Source organism: Alternaria viburni (genome assembly GCF_023758015.1).
Source record: "Alternaria viburni strain BMP 2772 chromosome Unknown scaffold_6, whole genome shotgun sequence".
Classification (NCBI taxonomy): domain Eukaryota; kingdom Fungi; phylum Ascomycota; class Dothideomycetes; order Pleosporales; family Pleosporaceae; genus Alternaria; species Alternaria viburni.
The window spans coordinates 130,681-153,191 of record NW_026055775.1 but is presented as its reverse complement, the minus strand read 5'-3'; the positions used below and the strand labels follow the sequence as shown (position 1 = coordinate 153,191).

At 53.1% G+C, this 22,511-nt stretch overlaps 7 protein-coding genes across 7 annotated transcripts; 3 read left to right on the top strand and 4 right to left on the bottom strand.

Annotated features, from left to right (window-relative positions):
• Nucleotides 1-235: 235 nt before the first annotated feature.
• J4E79_003491 (uncharacterized protein) lies at nucleotides 236-1,950 on the bottom strand (the record flags this gene model as incomplete). Its single annotated transcript, XM_049352385.1, has 3 exons — nucleotides 236-1,220; nucleotides 1,279-1,659; nucleotides 1,715-1,950. The coding sequence occupies 3 exons, from the start codon at nucleotides 1,948-1,950 to the stop codon at nucleotides 236-238; spliced, it is 1,602 nt and encodes a 533-aa protein (XP_049212764.1).
• Nucleotides 1,951-4,135: 2,185 nt separating this feature from the next.
• Nucleotides 4,136-6,550, bottom strand: J4E79_003490 (uncharacterized protein; the record flags this gene model as incomplete). Its single annotated transcript, XM_049352384.1, has 1 exon — nucleotides 4,136-6,550. The coding sequence occupies one exon, from the start codon at nucleotides 6,548-6,550 to the stop codon at nucleotides 4,136-4,138; it is 2,415 nt and encodes an 804-aa protein (XP_049212763.1).
• A 471-nt stretch (nucleotides 6,551-7,021) lies between these two features.
• Nucleotides 7,022-9,962, top strand: J4E79_003489 (uncharacterized protein; the record flags this gene model as incomplete). The annotated part of the gene is made up of 7 exons (XM_049352383.1): nucleotides 7,022-7,117; nucleotides 7,176-7,889; nucleotides 7,935-8,177; nucleotides 8,226-8,579; nucleotides 8,624-8,867; nucleotides 8,917-9,434; nucleotides 9,480-9,962. 7 exons carry the CDS (start codon nucleotides 7,022-7,024, stop codon nucleotides 9,960-9,962), a joined length of 2,652 nt encoding a protein of 883 aa, XP_049212762.1.
• A 4,061-nt stretch (nucleotides 9,963-14,023) lies between these two features.
• Nucleotides 14,024-15,622, top strand: J4E79_003488 (uncharacterized protein; the record flags this gene model as incomplete). The annotated part of the gene is made up of 1 exon (XM_049352382.1): nucleotides 14,024-15,622. The coding sequence occupies one exon, from the start codon at nucleotides 14,024-14,026 to the stop codon at nucleotides 15,620-15,622; it is 1,599 nt and encodes a 532-aa protein (XP_049212761.1).
• A 723-nt stretch (nucleotides 15,623-16,345) lies between these two features.
• J4E79_003487 (uncharacterized protein) lies at nucleotides 16,346-16,903 on the top strand (the record flags this gene model as incomplete). Its single annotated transcript, XM_049352381.1, has 3 exons — nucleotides 16,346-16,510; nucleotides 16,554-16,619; nucleotides 16,664-16,903. The coding sequence occupies 3 exons, from the start codon at nucleotides 16,346-16,348 to the stop codon at nucleotides 16,901-16,903; spliced, it is 471 nt and encodes a 156-aa protein (XP_049212760.1).
• Nucleotides 16,904-18,026: 1,123 nt separating this feature from the next.
• On the bottom strand, nucleotides 18,027-20,076 carry J4E79_003486 (uncharacterized protein; the record flags this gene model as incomplete). Its single annotated transcript, XM_049352380.1, has 4 exons — nucleotides 18,027-19,482; nucleotides 19,539-19,674; nucleotides 19,724-19,987; nucleotides 20,019-20,076. 4 exons carry the CDS (start codon nucleotides 20,074-20,076, stop codon nucleotides 18,027-18,029), a joined length of 1,914 nt encoding a protein of 637 aa, XP_049212759.1.
• A 418-nt stretch (nucleotides 20,077-20,494) lies between these two features.
• Nucleotides 20,495-22,394, bottom strand: CNA1 (3',5'-cyclic-nucleotide phosphodiesterase (PDEase) (3':5'-CNP); the record flags this gene model as incomplete). The annotated part of the gene is made up of 5 exons (XM_049352379.1): nucleotides 20,495-20,967; nucleotides 21,018-21,456; nucleotides 21,503-21,760; nucleotides 21,808-22,139; nucleotides 22,241-22,394. The coding sequence occupies 5 exons, from the start codon at nucleotides 22,392-22,394 to the stop codon at nucleotides 20,495-20,497; spliced, it is 1,656 nt and encodes a 551-aa protein (XP_049212758.1).
• Between the last annotated feature and the right edge of the window lie 117 nt (nucleotides 22,395-22,511).

The following is a 22,511-nucleotide window of genomic DNA, read 5'->3' as shown; positions in this document are numbered from 1 at the left end:
ATTGCATTGATGTCATGTGTCTTCATGGCGTGTCTAGTGCTGAGTTGCATGCTTCTAAGTAATACATTGGGTGAAATGAATGATGGTATGCTTGGAGATTTCTATTGCCGAATACGAGTGAGTGACTGGATTTTGTCTCCTTGCAATAGTGGTGTAAACTTCTGTAATGACTGCTGTCTACCTTCCGCCTCCTACGGTATGCCTGAAAAGTCCCGTTTTTTTATTGTCTCGGCGCTCAGTCAAGAAGCTTCTGGGCCCACTGTGCACTCTCATACCAAGCGCGAATCTTCTTGCCGAAGACATAGAGTGGAAGTGCTGCTCCCGTAACAATAGCAGCGGCCGATGCTAGTGTTCCGAAGACTGCCATAGGTCCAGCAGTGTCAAGCCAGCCAATCATCGGAGTGATGCCAACAGTGACAGCACCCGCGGAGATCATGTTGATGGAGGAGAAAGCTTGAGCAGAATGCTCGGGGTGACAGTCGATGACATAGGCGATGGCAATCTGCACACCAGCGACACTACCCACGTTGGTGACTGTCATCCAGACGAGAATCCAGACTAGGGGCAGACTGTTCTGGAAAGAAGCACCCAGACCTATCAAGCCGACCATGGTGATTGGGGTCGAAAGCAAGAGGAGTACGAGGCGGAATTCGGGCTCGACCATGCCTTTAGTGGTACCGTTGTGGCGCGCCATCAGGCCAACCGAGGCGTCAGACATCCAGCCGAAGAATGGTCCAGACAGCAGACCGACCACAAATAGAGGCAAGTTGGTCAGACCGATCTGACTGGGTGTCAAATCGTATGGAGGAGATGACAACAGAATTGACATGAAGGTGGACATGCCAGCCAGGAACAGGAATACTGTGGTGTTGAGAAAGCAGCTGTAAAATACGATGGGTGAGCTGATGAGGCCAAGGGGCTTGATAATGCCTTTGAAGAACGATTTATCCGAGAGTCGGCCGCGAGACAGAGCTAGCTTCTCGTTGTATGTCTGCCTTGCAGGTCGAACAGAGGCCTTTAGATCTTCCTCGTCCCATTCTGCGCTCAGCTTATCGGCGGGCACGTGGATTGTTGTGACATCGTCCGTCTTACGGTTGAAGTAGGCCGACTCGAAGATTGTAAGGTAGAAGACGGGGATCAGAGCTGAGTAGATGAGGGCGGTGATGAGGAAGTTGGCGGAAACGCCGAACTGATCGGTGACAAAACCGGCGATGATTTGACTAAAAGGGGCCTTTGTTAGCAGCTAGAGAGGTGACGGATTACTGTTATATAACTCACCCAACTTGAGCTCCAGAGTTCAGCATCAGATTCCACACCGCGATAGATCGACCTCGTTGGTGAACGAAGAAAATGTCGCTGATCGTTGCGGTAAGGAGGGTGAACAAAGGTGCAGAGAAGAGACCACCAGCTGTTCGAGCGACGGCTAGCATGGGGAATGTTGAAGAAAGGTAAGCCGCGAGGTTGGCTAGAGCAAGCAGTACAACGCTCCAGATGTAGAACGGTCTTCGCCCCCAAACATCCGTTCCCGCAACCGCGACGAAAGCTGCGGCTGAAGTCCAGAATGTTGGTGCTGTAAGCAGCCATGTCGACACATCGCCCTCATTGCTCTGGATCTTTTCGGTGAGCGGCTCCAAGCCTGGGGTAAGCATAGTTGTGGTTCTATGATAGATGAGCGTAAGGATTTGCCAGTCCAATCCGTATGAGAGAGACTTACGCGTTCGTGACTGCAGATCCAAAAGCGAGAATGAGCAGATGAATGCATTTCCACTTCAAACTCCAGTTCAGAGGGTCGTTTGGGTCGTCGGACGGTTGAGGGGAGAGTACAATGCCTCCATTCCTTTTGGAGGTATCAAGTTCGGGTACCTTGTCGTCGCTCGTATCCTTGACCCCTAATCTAGAGGTACCCCGAGGAAATGCTGACCGCTTGCTTTCCAATACACCCCAACCCATGATGACCGGCTTTGATGTTCAAATGGAGTTAATGCGGAAGGGACGGCCCGCGTCTCTTGAAGATCGAATGCGAAAGGTAGCAAAAAGAAGAGAAAATGCCGTCCAGCGGTTTGCCAATACCAGCAGGCGACGAAGCGAAAAAAAGTGCAAGTAGAGAGAGGTGAAGGAGAAGTCGAGAACCAGTCTACAGAACAAAATACAAATCGCTAACCACCATGATATATATCCATCACCATATCGTAAACTGCCCAGCCGGACGTTTTTCACGATCAGCAAACACGTTACGCATCCGACAGGTCGGGTTAGGCATAACTCGGCCGTTCGTGACGCTGCGACATGTCGCAGAGGAGTCTCACAAACATTTGGAGAACAACACGCGTGAGCCCTACTTAAGTCGTCCCCAAACCGGCATTGATCTGGGTCTTTGGACGTGCGCCTGGCGTGGTGCCTGACGCGTTATGGGGTTTAAGGCGTTTCGAGTCGCTGGGGAAGATCACGAAAGAACGTTGGGATTGAGAAGTCCGAATGTCCGTAAGTGCCAAGCGCTGAAAGTCCGAAAGTGCGGGGGGACGCGCCGCCACATCGACGCCACGATTCGCTCAACGCTCAAGCTTGGCTGTCTCGCTCTATCATGCTAGCTGTTGAGCATTACAAAGCGCAACAGCTCTTTGTCCCCTGTGAGAAGGTCTGATACTACATGCAGATGCTGCAGGCGGCTAATGGCTGGATGACGCTGCCATCAGGTATCCGCGTCGCCGGAGGAAGGTGGACTTTGGGACGTTGACAACACGGACTAGAGTACGTAAAGACTACCTCTTGAAAGCTAATGCCGAGATGAGGCTGAGGATGCGGGGTCTCGCCACAATTCATCTTTAGAACAGAAGACACCAGCCCCGGCTCCTTCAAGATACCTTGTATCATATCAGTCGGCAATTTGAAACAGGCCAAATGTCTTGCCCCGCTCGCCTGTATCCCTTGCGCAAACCTCGAAATCATCGCGTTCCTATCCCTCGATGGAAACTCAGCCTACCCACCAACGTCGAACGAGTATTTACATCTTACGTTGGTATCGAGCAGCATGAGGACAGCACTGTAGCTGCTCAGGCAAAAGAAGAAGGCGTCTGTGCTATCCAGCAATGGCTCAGACAAAACGATGCGCCAGAAGCAGTAGAAGCATTCACCATGCTAGACAATTACAGTCGCATCGAAGGGACTGTGTGGGTGTGCTATTGGAGCGATGAAGCAAGACGCAACAGTGCCATCGAATCATTAAACCTCAGAAATATACATCAGAATATATCCACCGTTGGTCAGCCACTCATCGGGCTATGGCACGAAGGCTTCAAGACATCAGTATCACGTCTCGAAACAAACTATTCTGGTCTTGACTATCTTCCCGGACTAGCGAGGCTACCTGGAGCCAGCACCGAAGAACACAATCTAAGCACGTACTGGGGAGCAGCTCGAGATCGCATTCCAGATTCCGCACACGATCTTTTCCCTCGAGCGGCTGATATGCCGCGTCCGGACCCAATACCAAATAGCATAGGCCAACGCTTGACTGGTACCAATCACGAGAACATGGTCCACATTCGCTCCGGCCAATATTGGGAAAACTGCGGCAAGGAAGAAGCAGATTCGTATGAGCAGAAACTCGAGCCGACCTTACAGCAAGGCCTCAAATATCTACATGAGAACTCAACGGAGACTGGAGCTCTTAGTATCTCATATCTTCGTAATGAGGATGTAGGTCACCCTTGTGGTAGTAAGGAAGAGCGAAAGGAATCGTGTGGCGCGGGTTTCTTCGCCAACCTCGAAGATCTAGAGCATTGGGCCAAAAGCCACGCGTCGCATCTGAAGATCTATGGTGGTGCACTTGCACATTACAAAGCGTTTGGAGATGAGAGGAGATTCCGGACATGGCACGAGGTATGTGTCATCAATAAGGGCGACGCTATGTTTGAGTATGTGAATTGCTCGCCTGAAACGGGTGTTATTTCATCCGTACCCCTTCAGGGCGGCACAATGTAAAGCTTGATGTGTACTCTCAATAGATAGTAGTCCGACAGTACAATTTTCCTCACACAGGGACCACCCGGTTCGACAACTCCGAAAAGAGTATTCGATAATGAGAACGCCATAGCAATGCAAAACGCGATGTACGCGCACCATGGTATCGTACACATTATTTCTTGGGTCCAGACCTAGCCAGCTTCCGCATGAAGGCATTTTGGACACCCTTGGTCCCCTTGAGCTCCTTATTTCTGCTCTTGTTGACCTCCATGTAGGCCATGGTCTGGCCACCGGACAACTCGGATAGTGTACCTGCTGCTCGCCTCACACCATTCTTCTTCCTATTGCCCTTGTTGGAGGCGTACTTAGTGCCAAAGGCATCACCCTCAATCCTCTCTTCCTTTGCGTCTTCTTCGCGGGCGAGGAGGACATCCATCAGTAGCTCTCGACGCTCTTGCGGTGTCGCAAACGCCAGTTGTGAGAAGTTTTCTAGTCCTTCAAGACGAGTGATGACCTTGAAGGCATATCCTTGGTCGACAAGGAAGGCTTGTCGCTTCGACGAGTAGTACATCTCATCCGTGTCTTTTGACACGAGGGAATAGAAGAAGGCGTTGAAGCCTTCGTCGTTCCTACGTTTCGCCCTCAGAATTCTGCCCAAGCGCTGTGCTTCTTGACGACGGGAACCGTAATGGGAAGAGATTTGAATGAGACACGTCGCCTCGGGTAGATCGAGACTGGTGTCACCAATCTTGGACAGGAAAATAGTGTTGACAAGCTCGTTGTGTTGAAAGTTCTCCAAAATACGGAGACGTTCTTGTTGAGGTGTCGCGCCGTAGATGTAAGCCTTGCCCAGTTTTCGTGAGTATTTCTCTAGTGCGTAAACATTATCAGAGAAAACAATGATCTTGTCGCCTCGTGACTCATGGTAATTGATCAAGAACTGGCAGGCTTGGAACTTCTTGGGGTTCATGATGGAAAGCAGTGCACGTTTTTGCAGGGACGATGGTTTGAGCCACTCAGTGTAGAACTCGGGTGTCATCTGGCACCAGACTTCAGCGCACTGAACTTTGGCGATGTGACCTTGCTCCGATAGCTCTTGCCAGTTAGCTTCGTACAATTTTGGTCCAATCAAAAAGTTGAGGTCATCGATCTTGTCATCTTCTCGCAGCAGTGTGGCAGTAAGACCGAGTTTCGCGTGTGATGCGATCTCATAGGTGACCTTCTTGAAGATGTTGGCGGGTACAACGTGCACCTCGTCAGCAATCAGCAGACCCCATTCTCTCTCACGAATGAACTGCATGACCTTTTCAGCATCATGCGAACGCTTCCTAGCGTTACTGATCATAGAATAGGTGCTGATAATGATACCGGCCTGGCGAGGAAACCTGGTCTTGTTATCGGCAGTGAAGACAGCAACGTCCTCTGGGTTGATGTTGGACCATTTGATGAATTCGGCTCGCCATTGCACAACAGACATGGCGCTCGTGCACAGGACGATGACGGATTTTTTGACACCACAGGCAGCTGTGATGCCAACCAAAGTCTTACCTGCACCACAAGGCAACACGATGATGCCGGAGCGCGCTCGAGAGTTGGAGAACATCTTACTCAGAGCCTTTTCCTGGTAGTATCTGATTTGCGCGTGGGGTTTAAGATCGATTTCGAGGTTCGGGTTGGTATCGTCGTTGTTGAAGTCGTATTCCTCCGTGAGCGGCAGACCGATGCTCCGACAGCGCTTGACGACCTTTTCGCGCTCTTCGCTTCTGATTTGAAACGAGTGGACTTGGGCCACCTCGTCATCGTCGTCGTCTTCTCGAAGCGTGGCGATCATGTCGCTTGGCGGCGGCTGCTGTGCAGCTTCTGGCTGTTGCTGCTGTGCCATGTTGTTCGCACCAGCAGCGAGCTTGGTACCCGGAATAGCCATCTGACCAATCTTCGGGGCGGCCTCCTTGATGAGACCGTCTGTTGAATCTGCCCGACACTCGGCGACTACAGGATCGCGTAGAAGCTTCTGTAGTATGGTAGGGTCCTCGCTCTCAATGTACGACAATGTCTTCTTCAGCACGATCTTGGCCTTGCCGAAGGCGGAGGTGGACTTTTCGACGAATTGCATGATGGCGGCGGACAGAGCTGTCTTGGAGTAGCGGTCGAGTTTATCTATAATCTCTTGCTTGGAATGCCCAACACTGACGGCGGCGAAGAGGCTGTGGGTGGTAAGCTGGTACTCATGCATCTTGGAGACACGCGACTGCGGCTCGGCGATGTTGATCAAAAAGTCCTGGGCCTCATCGAAGAGAAGATGGAAGGACTCGAGGATGATTCCACCCGCGTCGTTGACCCAGAGCGGGCGATTGTGATGGTCAGGCTTCAGCTCCGCACTCCACTGGTCTGACTTCCTGAAGAGATCGGCCGCTGCGTCTCTGACCCTACCAGCGCGCGCTCGCTTTGTCATGGCCTTGACGTCGAACTCCTCTTTGAGCTGGTCGAACGTCTCCTGATCACTCATGGGGCCCTCATCGTTGTCGTCCCAGCCATCCTCGGCCTCTGCGTCTGCTGCCGTCTGCGCGAGCTTGCGCTTGGGTGGCATCGTGGCGGCCGCCTGCTGAAATACGGAGCCTCGTTATATATCTCTGTAGTATACGGGTGCGAGAATAGGCGAGCGGTGGGAGCGACAAGATAGACGGGTAGTATGGATGTGGAGCGGTCGCGGGTGAAGTGTCGGTGGCGGAGGCAGCAGGCACAGGTAGAAGAAGGCGCCGCGGTGATTATGTAATGACGTATGGCACCTGCATTCGCGTCTGGACCCAAATGCACCCTCTGAACGGTCACTGAGCGTGGAGCAGACGATGACTGTGCTGGTCTGAGCAGACGACGAAGATACAGTCGACTGGGTGGTGAGTCTGAACTGGCAACGCGCCCAGACGCGAAAGCATGTGAATAGCCGGCGTTTGTTCGGGGGCGCTGCCGACGTCACTCTCGGCGAGGCTGCTCTCACCACATCTACTGTGTCAATCTACCGCACCTAGAATGCGCACATGACGCCGTGACATGCTTGCCAATGGGTGCATCCGACTCGAAACTGTCCTTCAAGCAGGGCGTCTTCCGCCTGTCTGAGCCCAAGCAGATCCCCGCCGACGACGCCTATTGGACTGGCGTATGCTCTGCCCTGCCCTCTGCCCTCTGTGCTGTTGCTGTACTGACGACGGCGCCAGTTCTGGGAGCTGCCCGAGTCGACGGAAGATGTCTTCTCGCTCTTCTCGCCCGCAGACATTCGCCGCACCCGCGACAACAACCTCGCCAATCTCGAGACGCTCATCCTCGCCGTCACCTCGCGCCTCATAGTCCTGCGCAACCACCCCTCCTTCCCCGACCCCGAGCTGGCCCCGGAGCGCGACGCCCTCAACTGCATACGGGTCCTCACGCGACTGCTGCCCTTCTTGTATGAAGCCGACCACCTCGAGACATGGGAGGACCAATTCTTTTGGGCCGCGCGGCGGAAGCGCAGTCGGCGGGGCCAGCTGGTGCGAAGCGAGATCATCTTCGACGAGGCCGACCCTGAGCAGACGCCCACTGAGAAGGAGCCTGAGTTCGAGAAAGCCAAGCCGCTGGCCGAGGAGATCATCGACACGCTGATTGACCTGCTCTTCTTCTCCGACTTCACCCTTCCCAAAGTCGCGGCTGGCAAGAACAAGGTCTCGTATGCGATATGGCAGAGCGGCGTTGGCTGCAACACGCCCGTCGCCTCGACCAAGGAATTTGAGAGCAATAGGACCGAGATCCTGCGCTTGCTGCTTACTTTAGCCAGCAAGTCCATGTACATGTCGGCGGGCGTGCTGCCAGTCAAGGGCGTTAAGGCTATCACCTACATTGCGACTTGTCCCGATAAGCAAGTCGTTCTGTCTGTCCTTTGCTCGCTTCTCAATACCGTAAGTGCCTCCATATGCTCTGTTATTCACTACTAATTCTCGCAGACCCTCAAATACAACCCCGCAACATGGCGCGTGCCATACGACCACGTCGTCTTCAAGGACCAGCGACAGGTTCTGGTTACCTACTGCTTGCAGTTGCTCCTCGTCCTCGTCCTGTACCCCATACCCGAGTCTGGAAACGGCCCAGCGCCTAAGAACTTCTTCCGCCATTTTCTCGGCCGTCTACACCGTCCCCAAGACTTCCAGTTCCTGGTTGATGGTATGACGAGAATACTCAATCAGCCGGTATGCAACACATTCAATGCGCTGTTTTCTCTCGCTGATACAGACTAGCTCCAAGCCAACACCTCCTATCTTCCTGGTAGCCACAAGTCACTGACCTGGGCACCCGAAATGATCATGCTGTTTTGGGAGGCACTGCAGTGCAATAAGCGCTTCCGCTCCTTCATCATTGACACCGATAGGGCCCACGATTTCGTTGTCTTGGTGCTCTACTATGCCATCGACCAGCGGAATGATCTGTCAAAGCAGGGTCTTGTGCGCATGTGCATCTTCGTGCTCCAGACGTTGAGTGTCGAACCGCAGTTTGGCAAAAGCCTCAACAAGACTTTTGAGGGGCAAGAGTCGCTTCCAGCTAGCATACGCATACCCAACTTCCACGGTACATACGCCGACTACGTCATCACGGTATGTATCACCATTAAAATCAATACCTGTGCTAATTATGCTAGTCTATATATACCCTACTCACCACTGGTAAAGGCAGGCTAGACGCCATCTACCCTGCTTTGCTCGCAATCCTCAACAACATCGCGGCTTACGTTCAGAATATCGGACGTGCCTCGAGTTCTAAATTGCTCCAACTTTTTGCGTCCATGTCATCTCCTAGCTTCCTCTTCGCCAACGAAAACAACCACACTCTTCTGCAATCATTGTTAGAAGTTCTCAATGCTATGATTGAGCATCAATACCCACGTAAGAACAGCAACTCTGGGCCTCTCTTACTCAGTCTAACTGTCTTTAGACAATCCAAACCTGGTGTACGCCATCGTGAGATCGCGGAAAAGGTTCCAGGCACTGCGAGACTTCACGTTGGAGAGCGGCCAAGAAGAAATCGAGCGTCAGAACCAGCAACGTAAAGAAGGCGGCGAAGACCTCACACGGACTAATTCCATTGACAGTCTTAGAAGCCCCACGGTAGCTCGCACACCTACTCTAGGCAATGTACCGGAAGAGGACAGTGCTTTCGCTATTGGCGACGATGATGACTCGGACGCAGAAGATGCACGTCCCTCAGAGCCATCAAGATCCCCCGTCCCATCACAGTCAGGCGCTTCGAGAAGCGCGTCGAGGAGCGCGTCGATAGCCTCGTCGATAGACGACTCTGTGCCGCTCCAAGTACGGGGCATGTCGGAGAAGGCAAGGGGCAAGATGCCAGTAGGCCAGCCTGCCTTCTCTCGGCAGAACAGTATGACTAGTCTACATAGTCTGGCGGGCCCAGCCTTGGCCACTAATGAGTTCTTTACTCCCTCCGTCCCATGGGTAAGTTTGCACTGTACAGACCACGAGCTTTACTGACCTCTGTAGTTGGAAGGATGGCTTTCAGAACTACCGATGCATACCATTCTCATGCTGATATCGGAACTCGGTCCCAAGATGCCCAGCTCAGGCAGCGCCAACGACACGGCCGCAGCGTTGAAAACTATACGCGAGACCGAGGTACGTGGGATTGAGCCTTCGCCTATCAGGGTGCACCTCTTCGAGTGGTCGGCCTTATCTCTGGGTTGGTATGAGTCGCTACTCTGGGGATTCGTCTTCGCAGCCGAGATGGTTGTAGCCAAGGGTACTGCCGGGGTATGGAACAACACTAGCATAAGGTTGTTCAAGGTTCAAGAAGCTGCGGCCACAGCGCCTTCACTTCTGCAGCCAAGAGGGGCTGTAGATGCAGTCGGGACGAATCTCGTGCAGCGAATTGGCTCCCTCAATCTACGCGGAGTTGCAACCCAAGGCGCGCAACGCTCCCCAACGAGCAGCGGTAATGCCGGCGCCAACACAGTTAGAGACGTGTAACAAATGTCACGGCAATGTTATTTCAGCCACATGGCAAATATTGGCCACAACTTCCATCGTATTCGAGAAGATTTACAGCATCGCGAATGCTCATTGGTGTGCCTGGCATGCGGGTCAGGCCTTTTATCCTAATCAGACCCTGACGTTTGCCGATCATTTGGGCTCGACTGCACAGCCACAACACTCGCCACATCTTGGTGCGCTAGAGATAGACAGCCAACAACAGTGTAAGGACATGTACAAGCGACCCTAGATTCGTTTCATGGCTCTACAATGAAGCGAAACGCGCGAGCTCCAGGCTGTTCTGACGTGCCTCAGGACGATCTTATCTCGTTATGCGTTCGCGACGGACGAAAGTGTTCCAAGGTTAAGTGGAGGTACCCCATGATTATGTAGTGCTCCCGCAACCCAATAGTGTCCATTATACTTTTTTGCATTAATCTCCGCGTCTTGATCCTTCGGTAGCGAACTCTTCGTGAATATCTTATGGCTGCTGTGCACAGATGCGACATTTGGACGGAGACAGGATATACATGACAGGTACCTACAGTTGCGCCCTACCAACCCGGTCCTGCGACTGACACTAACGAACAGAACAGACTCACTCCAATACCAGATCTACCTCTGCAATCATGAATACATCCGCACCTCACGATGATGAAGCCATCACCACATACAGCATGCATGTGCGTGTTTCCCTACAATCCACCTATCGCCGAGCCGAGAAGTCTGACCTCAAAACAGGTCTCTGCCAAATACCTTGAGCTCACCAAGAAGAAATTAGAGTTGACGCGTTTACCGCGTGAACTAGAGTTACCTGATGAGAGAATATGGGAGCAAGGTACACCAAAGAGTGTACTTGAGCCGCTCTTGGACTTTTGGTACGTTTCCTCTCTCTTCTACAAGAGACCTTCACAAATAATAACATCCAAGCAGGCTCGAAGGTTACGACTGGCGGGCCGCCGAATCGCGCTTCAACTCGACTCTCCCTCAATACCGCACCACCATCACCATACCCTCTGTTACCTCTCCTGGAACCACACAATCCCTACGCATACACTTCGTACACAAGCGATCTAAACATCCCAACGCCATCCCATTGCTTCTCTGTCACACATGGCCGTCGTCGTTTATCGAGGTCCAACGCGTCATTGATGGGCTGACGGATCCACACACTCTGCCGGGTCATGCGAACAGTGCACAGCAGGCTTTCCATGTTGTGGCGCCGAGTATACCGGGCTTTGGGTTTAGTGATGCAAGTATGGAAGAAGGGTTTGGTCTGCATGGGACAGCGGATGTATTCCAGAGGTTGATGGGGAGGTTAGGATACACACAGTTCGTCGCTCATGGAACGGGATGGTAAGTCATATACTTTCGTGGTCTCGACTTTGGCTACGTGGTCGCTGACGAGTCTTACAGGGGATTTGGTATATGTCGCGCGTTGGCATTGAGACATCCAGAGAGTTGTCGGGCGGTGCATACTACGAATCCATCGTTTGACAAGCCGAACTTGAAGAGCGGGCCGATGCGTTATCTCAAGTACCGGGTTGCGAAACTGACGCGGGCAAAGGTGCCGTTGTTGAGCTTTGGATATATGCCGAATGAAGTGCAGACACCTCCGAAAGGCCTGCATGGGAATGACCTGGCAACATTGGATGCAGTGTGTGGCGGCGAGCCGCTGGGACCCACGCTACATCGACTCTACTCGCTTCGGCCGCAGACATTGGCCTTCTCTTTATGCGACTCACCTGTGGGATTGCTTGCTGCCTTGCTCGACATAATACATACGAGAGATGTACCACCGCGTCCTCTCTCGTCGCGGCCAAGGAGTCCCTTTCTTTCACCGGTTGAGCTGGAGATGCAGCGAGGCGAGGAAGAGCAAGAGGAAGAGGAGGATGTGCCTTCGACATCTACGGCACAACCTGGAGGTGCGACGAGCCCAGATAGAGTGGACGGCGATGGGAAGAGTTATACATGGAGTCCTACGGAGGTGCTGAACTTTACAATGTTGCAATGGTTACCAGGGCCTGAAGCGGTACGTTACCCTTTTCATATATTTGACGCGCTTGTTATGAGGAGGTTGGGAGGCACTCGCCGCTGTTTGTGACGTACTCTTTGCCACTTGAGGATCTGCTGAAGCTCATCTTGGTCTACCCTTGGAACTCTTCGTCTGAAGTTCCTCACCGCTGACATCTGACGACGAATAGGCCCTCCGCTGGCTCCGCCGCGCGCACATCGACATGCAATCCCCCTCTTACCAACCCTTCACATCCACTCCCCTTGGCATCTCCACGTTCCTCCATCCTAACAGCAGCACCGCAACACCGCTAATGTGGGGTGCACGTTCCTGGGACATATCCTGGGCGAAGCGCCATGCTGGCCGCCCCGCAATGTTGCCAGGCTTCGAGGCACCAGATGCGCTAGTATTGGATCTGAGAGAATGTTTCGAGATGATGATCAATAGAGGAAAGCTGAAGTTGAAGATGCCTGAACGGGAAGGTTAGGTGGTAATAAGTGTTGATTCAGGATATAGATATATCAGGTTTGTTGTATGCGATTAAGCTGGAACAAAGACGGACGGGTGCGCCTGGTGTTTCGGCCCGTAGTCACAAGTACTGGGAGTATGCTTGCTTGTTGCAGGGGCTGTGCTGGCGTCATAGGGCCTGGTGTTCTTATGGGGAGGTGTTATACATGTATACGCAGTTTGTGCGATTATTATTCCGGGCAATACAATCAACTTGGCTATATTGGATGGTGTGAGTTTTCGCCTTGGCTGTGATAGGTGGTCGCACGCAGTGATGTAGAGCAGCTGCATCAGAATTGGGATACTTTGACGACGGAGATTACGAAGGAGCATAGACTACATGCCCATCGGGTTGATTGAGGGCGTAAGGCTGTGCTGGTGAGATCAGGTACCATTGGTACGTACGTGTAAAGCCATGATCATGTGCTGCTAACCCCGGCTGGGCGTAGTATGGAATGGCAGAGGCAGCATGTTCCCTGATGTACATAGCAGCAGCCGATCATGGCAGCAGTGGCAGTCGGGCCTATTCGCGTCTTGTGTCAGGCACATGGCGGGTGGCCGAGTCGGGTGAAATGGCAGACGGCGGGGCGCTCCAGCCAACTGGGACGGGCGGTGACGTCCTGATGCGAAAACACCGCACTCGTGAAAAATCGCTGTCGCGTGAAGGCCCGAAGCTTCCACGACGTCGCCCCAGCACCACACACGTCAAATTCCCCTAGTGAAGCTTGCACCCACTGCGCACAGTACGTCGCTCTCCTGACACTCTGCACACGCCCATCTCTCTCGCGCCTGCCGTGTGGGAATATAACCTCGTCACGTCCGCCCGCTCATTCACGCAGATTCTATCAGCGCCCAACGCCATTGCTTTGACTCTCTGCTCAACGCTCCCCACCAGACCTACATCGTCACGCTGGCAGACCTACTCTCCTCCCTGTCCACCACTGCCTAGGCTTCAGTAGCCCGCAGACCGTCTATCGCCGCCCACCTCGGCTCTTCTATGCGTCGCGAGGACCTGGTACGCTTTCTGTCCAAGCCTGCGAAGTGAGTCGTTGTCTCCGCGAGAAGCAGTGTGCAAGACATTCCAACGGCCAGCGCTGACTATTCACAGGCCTCGATAACACCCGCCACGCCCCGTCCTTCACCACCCACCATCGTACCCATCTAAAGCAGATCTCCTCGTCTGCTGGACCCGATACTTCCCCAGGGTATCGGAATCTGGTATCGCGAGGACCCCAACCACTGCCACCATTTCCCGGCGAAAGGCCTCGTTTATTCCCCTCAACGCCCGACCTCCCTAACATCGACTACGGTCGGTTACCCTCTCCTCCATAAACTGCTGCTGGCACACGCCAGCCTCGCCTACTCTTTGCGACCCGTGGGCCAATTCTTCTCAGGCGAGCACCGCATTGCTTGTCTGAGCGAGGTTGTGCTGCACATAGCTTCCTAGCTAGCCACCTCCCCAAGCTTCCGTACAGCCACGGCCACCAACCACACCTATCATACCTGTTCGTGCGCGCGACAGCCACACAGTCAAGAGATGGTCGCTACTGAGATTCCTCAGCACTACACTGCCTCGCCTTCGTCGCACATTGGCACCCCTCATTTGACCATCAACAAAGAGGCTACCATCGATCTCGACTCTACCAACTCGTTTGAGGGTCCTGAGAAGCTCTTGGAAGTATGGTTTAGCGCTTCTGCTACCGAACTGCCTGGACAGGCCGGCCCAACTGGACTGAAGACGGTGTCGGCGGATGTCTGGAAAGACATGCTCGATCTTGTCAACTGCAAGGTTCTCTCTGTCATCGAGTCTGAACATGTCGACGCTTACCTCTTGTCCGAGTCGAGCATGTTCGTCTTTCCTCACAAGGTCGTGCTCAAGACCTGCGGAACCACTACTCTACTATGGGGTCTCACCCGTATGCTGGAGATTGCTGCAGGGGTTGGCTTCCCCTTTGTTGCACCCAAGGCATCAGGCGTCGCGCCAGCCGCCACACCATACCGAGTGTTCTACAGCAGGAAGAACTATCTCTACCCCGATCAGCAGCGTGGACCCCACCGCAGCTGGCGTGATGAGGTTCGCTACCTTGACGACCGCTTCCAGGGTGGCAGTGCCTATATGATTGGCAAGATGAACGGCGAACATTGGTACCTCTACATCACCGGTCCAGACACCAGCCTCACTCCACCTCCCAGTCCTGGTGAGGAGAAGCTTGCGCCTGATACCGAGACCAAGTTCGTGAGCCACCCCCAACGCATGTTGCGTGAGCAGGCCACCGACGAAGAAGAGGACGAGACTCTGGAGATCCTGATGACCGACCTCGATGAGAAGAACGCCCGTCAGTTCTATCTAGAGGACGCAAGTGCGGTTGCGGAAGGTCGCTACATCCAGAGGGCCCGTGAGGCTCGCAAGAACGCCATCCAGTCCCTAGGTACCATTGCGGAAGAGAATGGCCACAGCGAGAGCCTCGGCGGCTCCACTGTCCTCAATTCCGCTGCTAACACCCATACCTCTGACGACAGCTTCGACGTGTTCGAGCAGACCTCTTCCGATCACTCTGGTTTCAACTCTGACGAGGAGCTTACTTTCCCGGAGGAGTTGACCACTGAGGGCCATACGCTCGGCACGGTTGTTTCTGAGCACTGTGGTCTGGCTGATGTTTACCCTACCTCCAAGTACCCCGACGCCCGCATCGACGCCTACCTGTTCACGCCCTGTGGCTTCTCGGCCAACGGCGTCATTCCCGCCCCAGGTGGTGCTCCCAACGGCTCCAAGAAGGGTTCTGATGCCACCCACTACTTCACTGTACACGTCACACCCGAGCCCCAGTGCTCCTACGCCTCGTTCGAGACCAATGTACCTGCCCGCCAGACTGGTAGAGAGACGGCTGACGTCGTCGAGCATGTCGTCGGCATCTTCAAGCCTGGCAGGTTCAGCGTCACTCTTTTCGAGGCTAAGCCTACTGCTGACGAGATGCCCGCCAAGAACATTGAGAAGGCGAAGAGGATGGAGACAATTGCCGGATACCGTCGCGTCGACCGCATTGTACATGACTTGGATGGCTACGATCTTGTCTTCCGATACTACGAGCGCAATGATTGGAAGGGTGGAAAGCCTCGACTTGGCGAGATCTTCTAGATGGGTCTGCGATGGAGTGGCCGTACACAGTAGCATTCTGTTTTGATGTTTTGCGAGTATACTCATTTGGTATTTTGTACAGCGTTGCTGCACAGTCACTACAATGTCTAGCTAGCGCTTTGGTTTGTTTGGTGTTTATTCGGATCATAATCAAACTTGAACTTCAAATCATATACTTTATATCCAACACTCTTGTTATGCGTGTAACTTTGGGTGCTTTTCTCAATGTTCAAACTAGGTGACTAAGTTGCGGCTGAGCCTACCCATCATCCACTTCCACTCAACGTCAGTCCTTTTCCCACCGTCACTGCGGCATTGGCGTCTGTGTTTATTGGCCTGTTCATTTCCGCCCGTTGCAAACGCTGCTCTCCCACAGCGAGAGCCACTCGCTGTCTGTCCCTCAGACACCGCCAGCTAGCTCGTGTTGCTCACAACATACCGCCCTTTGCCTTCACCTATAGCTTCTCATCTCTTTTTTGTAAATGCGGGGTAGGCGACGCACCTACCACATCTAGAGTGAGAGACAGATGCCTAATAATTTGACCGCTGGTAGACGGGGGAGAAGAGGTACTATATAATCTCGTCTTTTGTGATTTGGGGTTTACTTCCATACTCTCCACCCCTAACATTCCACTCCCAACATTCCACACCCAACATTCCACACCCAACATTCCACACCCAAGCAACTTCGTCACATAGTTCTTCGACCTTACCTAGGTAGCTATGGCATCCACACCTTCAGCTAATGACTGGGGCTCGGCACGGCATCCTATTCTTGTGGAAGATAGTGATGACCTCGCCGGAAACGACCAAGAACAAGACACCGACGATGACGAACCCCTCAAGAACAGGTTTGCGAGCGAGTCGACAGCCAGGAACCAAGAGAGAGTGAGTACAGAAACTGTCTGAGCTATGAAGGTACTGACATCAGATAAGGAAGAGGATGTCCCTCAAGAAGGAGAACCCGCTCGGAACGATGGAGAGCATCCGCGCGTCAGTAAACCAGCATGTCACTCAAACTACCACGCTGACTCTACACAGTTCAGCGTTTTGATACAAGTATCGCATGACTGTCACAGAAGACCAATCAACCAAGCGCTGTTTCTGGAAGATGACCGCACACGTTACAAGATGAATGTAACAAAGAGCTTTGGTAGCCGCCAGGAGAAGCGCAAGCTTCTCCGAGATTGGAAAACCTGGAACGAGAAAAAGCTCGATGGCCAAATTGCCTTCTTCAAGTTTCTTAGAGCTACTAAGAAGAAGGGAAAGAAGGCTGCTTAGAAGACGACTCTTTGGAAGAAGAGAACATCATGCTAAGAGGCCACAGAACCTGTAAGACTTTCTTCTCTCCCGCAAAACTGCGTCTCGAATACTGCTAACCTTTCTGCCCTAGGAAGTCCGCGGAAGTGAACAGGAACCAGTGTCTTCCTCACTTTCCCTCTCATCTTCTAGTAAGTCCTGCTGCTCTCTATCTATTTATAGAGCCCCTTCGTCTTTGCTCTTGCTAACTACATGAACACAGACATCCTCTTCCCTTATATTGCGGTGCTTTTCTTTTTGCAAGCGGCTTTATCCCAAACTAGGTGGCAAGGTCAGACATTAGGGTTTCTTGTTTGGAGTTTGTTGGGCGTATGCCTGAGCTTCGTGTCTAGCCGGCAATTAACTTCTTAACTATTTGCATTTTTGGATTTCTGTTTGTTCCGGAGGTCTCTTCCATTTTTCTTTTCTTCTAAGCTATTTATCACTAAGTCACCACTTAGGTCTACGGGCTGCTCACGGTTTGAGACAACTTATAGCTAGCTGCTAGCCTTGTGCGCCCAGAATAAAAGTATCTACCTTTACCTTTTATACCTCTGCAGCTTAAGTGTGCTACTTCCTAGAATGTGTGCGTGCGTCTTCTTCGCTCTATGTATAACACAAGATGTTGTGCAGAAGAAGACCTTGTAAGGTCTGTCTGTGTACAGACAAGGCTTTGTTAAGACCTGTGGAGCAGGCTAGGCGGCCACGATGGACGATGCTGCACAGTACGGCACTGTCGCGTACCCTAGGCAACAGTACAGTGACGGTCTCGTACTCTTGCAAGAGTACACTGCAGAAAGTTAGTGAATAAGGCAGAATCACGCCAAATCGGCGCGAATTCGCGCCAATTCATGCTACATTTAGCTTTAGAGAAAAAATGAGATGTTGGCAGGTTGTAGTGAATAAGCAACCTGCAGGCAACCTGCAATGCGCAACCTGCGCTGAGATCGTGTCACCCCACTTCACTCAGACATTGCAATACAGGCAACTCTTAAGCAGCAGAATATTTGAGTCGAGAGAGGAGGTGAACTGGGGAAATCGCCAATTCTGATTCGACTACGACGGAGATTGTTCCTCGACACTGAATCAAGTTCATACATATCTATCATACACTGCCCTTGCCATCCCCACCGTCCATCCGCTCAAGTGCCTCTCTGACCTTTGCTACAGCTTCCCTCGCTGCTCTCCTCTCAGCTACACTTTCATCCTCAACGTACTCCTTCCCTCCATTATTGATAATGAACCTGACTCGCTCCTCTGTACCCTTCAACGTGCGTCTACCCTCTTCTCTCAGGGTACCCTCCCATGATTCTCTGGCACCTTCCCATAGTTTCTGCATGCGGCGAAGAGAAAACGTAAGACCGAGTGCTGCGACGGCTGAAGCCTCGAAGACGGAGAATGTAGACATGGAGGCGTAGAGCAGTGCTGAGGCAGCGGACGAGAGGGAAGTTGTGCTGAAGGTCTGTAGGAGAAGTCGTTGAGCGAGTGCCTGCAGAGGTGGCACGGTGTCGTTGATGAGTTCTGTGCGAGCAGCCGCGATGTGTTCAGGCCATGGTATTGGTTTCCGGACGTTGGTGGATAGATCTGTTCGCGGATTCTCTGCTGTCGGCGCTGTGTCCTGCGTTGTCACTTCCGGGATGTCGGTAACGGCGAGATGGTGGACGTCATCTGGGAAACCAGCTTGGTTCATGCGACCGGCGAGGTAGATGCTGTTCTTCTCCGCTGAGACGAGCCATCGCCGCTCGAGGATCTCCGAGCTTATCATCGTGACGTCGTCCACACGCCAGAGGAGCTTCCACCAAGCTAACTTGTGCCAGTTCCGAGCCGTGAAGGCTTCATCAAGCTCGTCACGGAGCTCCGCATGAGACTTTTCGGCCCAGGTCTCGAGATGACCGACGATGGAGGTTGTGATGTCTGATTGTGTCTGGACTGGAGCAAGCTGTTGCAATCGAGCAGCGTCTTGTTTGGTGATGCTCGCTTCTACGTCGTCGGCTATAGAAGCTACAAGCGTCTTCATCGGGGGCTTGATAGCGTCTGTGGCCTGAAGGTCTTGGACTAACCACTCCGACAGCGTTGGCAAACCACTTTTGAACCACCCTCGCTCATAGATGATGGAATTTTGGATCGACTCGCGGAAGCTATCGAGCGCTTTCGTGCCAACTTGGAGGTTGATGGGAGCGCTTGCGGCGTGGGTATCCGACTTGACTTCGTCCGACGGGGCGGGGAGGTCGACGGCCATCTTTACCATATCATCCATCTCGTTCAGCCCATCCGCTGAGAATCTTCCAAATGCTATGGCGCTGTCCAGTCCTTCTCCTAATACTAGAGTCTTGTGTACCGGGTATGGGACGGGCAATCCTCGTGCGGAAGTGGCCTGGAGCTTGGGAACCAGCAACGTTTCGGTGGAGCTCTCTGTCACCATATGGGGTAGGGACTTTGCGACATTGACGTTGATGGTAGAGACGAGGACCTCTAGGTTGTGCGATTGAAGGGTTCGTGAGGGTATAGAGAGGACCTTGTAGAGGGGCGAAGGCGCATGTGCATCGACATCGTCGCCGTATCTGTACAATAATCATGTTAGCTGATGCGCTATCCAGTATGGCAGATCAGCACATACTTTAGCAATACCGCTCTCTCGCTGCTGTCGCCTGGTTTCACCAGTTCCTTCTCCCACTGCTCCTCAGCACTGAGCGGATCTGCGAGTAGTAGCCGTGCAAGCTGCTGCGCACTCAATTGGCTGTTCAAACCGAGAACTGTCCATCGTCAGCCCCTAGTCGTCAAATTCAACTGCGCGTTCCGTACCAGCGACTCTTGTTACAGCATCCTGCGCCGCCAGACCCCGCAATGCCAATTGCAATCTGCTTATATTGACGTAGGTCTCGGCGGCTCCACTAAGCGCTGACAGTGCATCGTACAACTCCTTGTTCCGAGGTGGGATGTGCGGGCGCAGGTTTATCGCGGTCGGGGAGACATGCGTCGATGCGGAGCGCACGCGGAGGCTGGTGGTCGGGCGTGAAGTGAGGACATTGCGGCAGCGACGCGCAAGCGGGAGTCGATCAGTCGGTCCTGTCTTGCGAAAGATCGTCAGTCGCGGCACTGAGGCCACCCATGGAGGCATCGGGCTTGAAGTTGAGCATTGCTGTTGAAATGTCCATGTTGACGTAGGTCGGCAAAGCTAGCTTCGGCCCGGGCCCGTGCGCAGTCTCATACGCCTTCACACGGAGCAAGTGGCTGTACACTGGTGTCATAGGAATTTGATTTTATGTGATTCAATGAGAGGTCGACGCCCTTAAACTTGAGCAATCGACCGACAAATTACTACCGTGCTTCGTAAGGTGATGCCCTCTCTAGGTTACGCTGGCCCGAATGCGCCTACGTGGTATACTGATGACATTTGGTGGCCCGCCAATACAGAAATCAAGAACCTAAACATCCTGCAATGTCATAGCTCGTCTATCGGCTTCGCTCTCGGATCGCGAGCGCTTGAATCGCGCCTAGCTTCTCCGGCTGCGTCCAGAGCCAGATGACCTATGCGAATTAGTTACTGCACGACAAGCTACGTAGGATCGCTGCTTACATGCTGATGCGTCTTGCGACAGTCGCGAGACCTTGGTCATTGTCGGCTTCTTTGGTGGCCTTCTCGAGAGCCTGCTCTCGGCTAACCTCCTGAGACTTTCGCACCTCCTCGTGGCTCGGCGGGAGCCTCTCGTTCTGCAAATCGACCTTGCGTGCGTCCTCGAAGCTGTGGATCGCCTGCTTGATTCCCTCCGCACCGAGCATGAGCGTACCCGCGGGAAGTCGACCACCCGATGCAGTCTTGAGCTCAGTGACACGCTCAGACTCCTCGCGCAGCACTTGGAACACACGAGAGAGGCGACCAATCGCCAGAATCTTGTTTTTGATCGCACGTCGCTTGAACTCGGTCGAATCTGGGTCGAGACTGGAGAGGGGTGGCGACGATGGACCGGAAGCCAGAGAGCTGGGCGTCTCCTCTTCGAGCTCCTCCTTCGAACAGGTGTTTAGGATCGCAATGAGCATGTCAGTAACTACGACTTGTTAGTATGATATTGCAATATGAATTGGCACTTCTGCTCACTCTTTTCGCCAACAAATGGCAATGACCATGTGAAGACGTCCATAAAGTTAGGCAGCCAGTACGGATGCGGTGTGCAGTTGAACTGTCGGATGTTCATGACGTTGTTCTCGTACTTCAGAACCGCAGCCTTGTTGTTGTATACGTCGAGGTAGTTCGGCGCGCTGAAAATTGTCATGACACTGGGGAAACCAGTCGTCCGTGTTTTCCTGTACATTCGGTATCCAGCATCTTGCGCCTCGTGTGCACGAATGATTGACAGAAGGTTGTTTTTCTCGAGGAAAGCGCACGCAGCGGGGTACGAAAAGAAGTATGAGCATCCGCGGACGTGGTTGTGAACGAAGAAGTCGTTGGTCTTCTCCTGGCCGAATTCTTCGAGAGGATCAGCCCAGAGAATATCGCACATGAGGCCGTGGGTAGGTGGCTCGCGGAAACGGTCAATCTAATAAGGTTAGCGCTGGCGTTGGATGAGGCATGGTTCCACGTACGCTCTTCAAGTCGTCCAGAGTGTGGAGCTCGGGACTCAATCCACCGTGTATACACAAGAACTGCTTGTTCATAACAGCCGCTAAGGGGAGTGCGCAGAACGAGTCCATGCAGGCCTCGTACACGGCCTCGGAGTACTTGTGCTTGCATTCGAGCTTGAATGTGAAGTAGTCGGTCAAATGGCGGCACTCGTGATTTCCTCGGAGAAGCCAGAGGGTGTTGGGGTACCAGATCTTGAGCGACCAGAGGTACAAAACACACTGCGAGTGTCAGCCAATGCACAGCGGCTGCTTTCCTGCCGTCTTACCTCTATACTGAAATAGCCGCGATCGACGTAGTCTCCCAAGAAGAGGTAGCGCGTCTCTGCTGGGTCGCCACCGACTTCAAACAGCTTCATGAGATCGTAGTATTGGCCGTGAACATCACCGCACACGGTAATGGGTGCGTCCATCTCCAGCATGTTGGGTTCCGACTTGAGGATCTCTGTGCCTTTCTTTATGATCCATAGCGCCTGTTGTTCGGTCAAGCGACCTTCGCGATAGAAGTGCTGCTTCAGGAATTGGATGTTGGGCTTTGTGCGATCTTGGGGAGAGAAGAATTGCTCGTCGGTGGGCGGGTGGAAGGCGGGTGCTTGTACGTCTGGCGAACACGGCACAGTTAGCTGACTGTGTGCCTCGAAAACGGCGCAAACGCGAACAAGCTGGCGGAATGCCATGCCATGACGTATAGAATGAGCATACCTTTGCATACACGTTCCTGGGTGCTCACTTGGTTTCCATCCTCCATAGTATGCAGGGTGAAGTCAATCTCAGGGAGCGGCTTCTTCTCACGGACGGCGCGAATAGCATTGTCAATGTACTTGGACTGGTCGACGTCCTGCGGTTGGTTCTCCATGGTGGGCGGTCTGCACAGCAAGGCGTAGGGAGCGAGCACAAGAAGACGGTGGAGGTGAAGGCAGCGAAGTAGTGGGGCGAGCGCAATGACCGCCTAAGCTTGAGTGGCGGCGGCGTG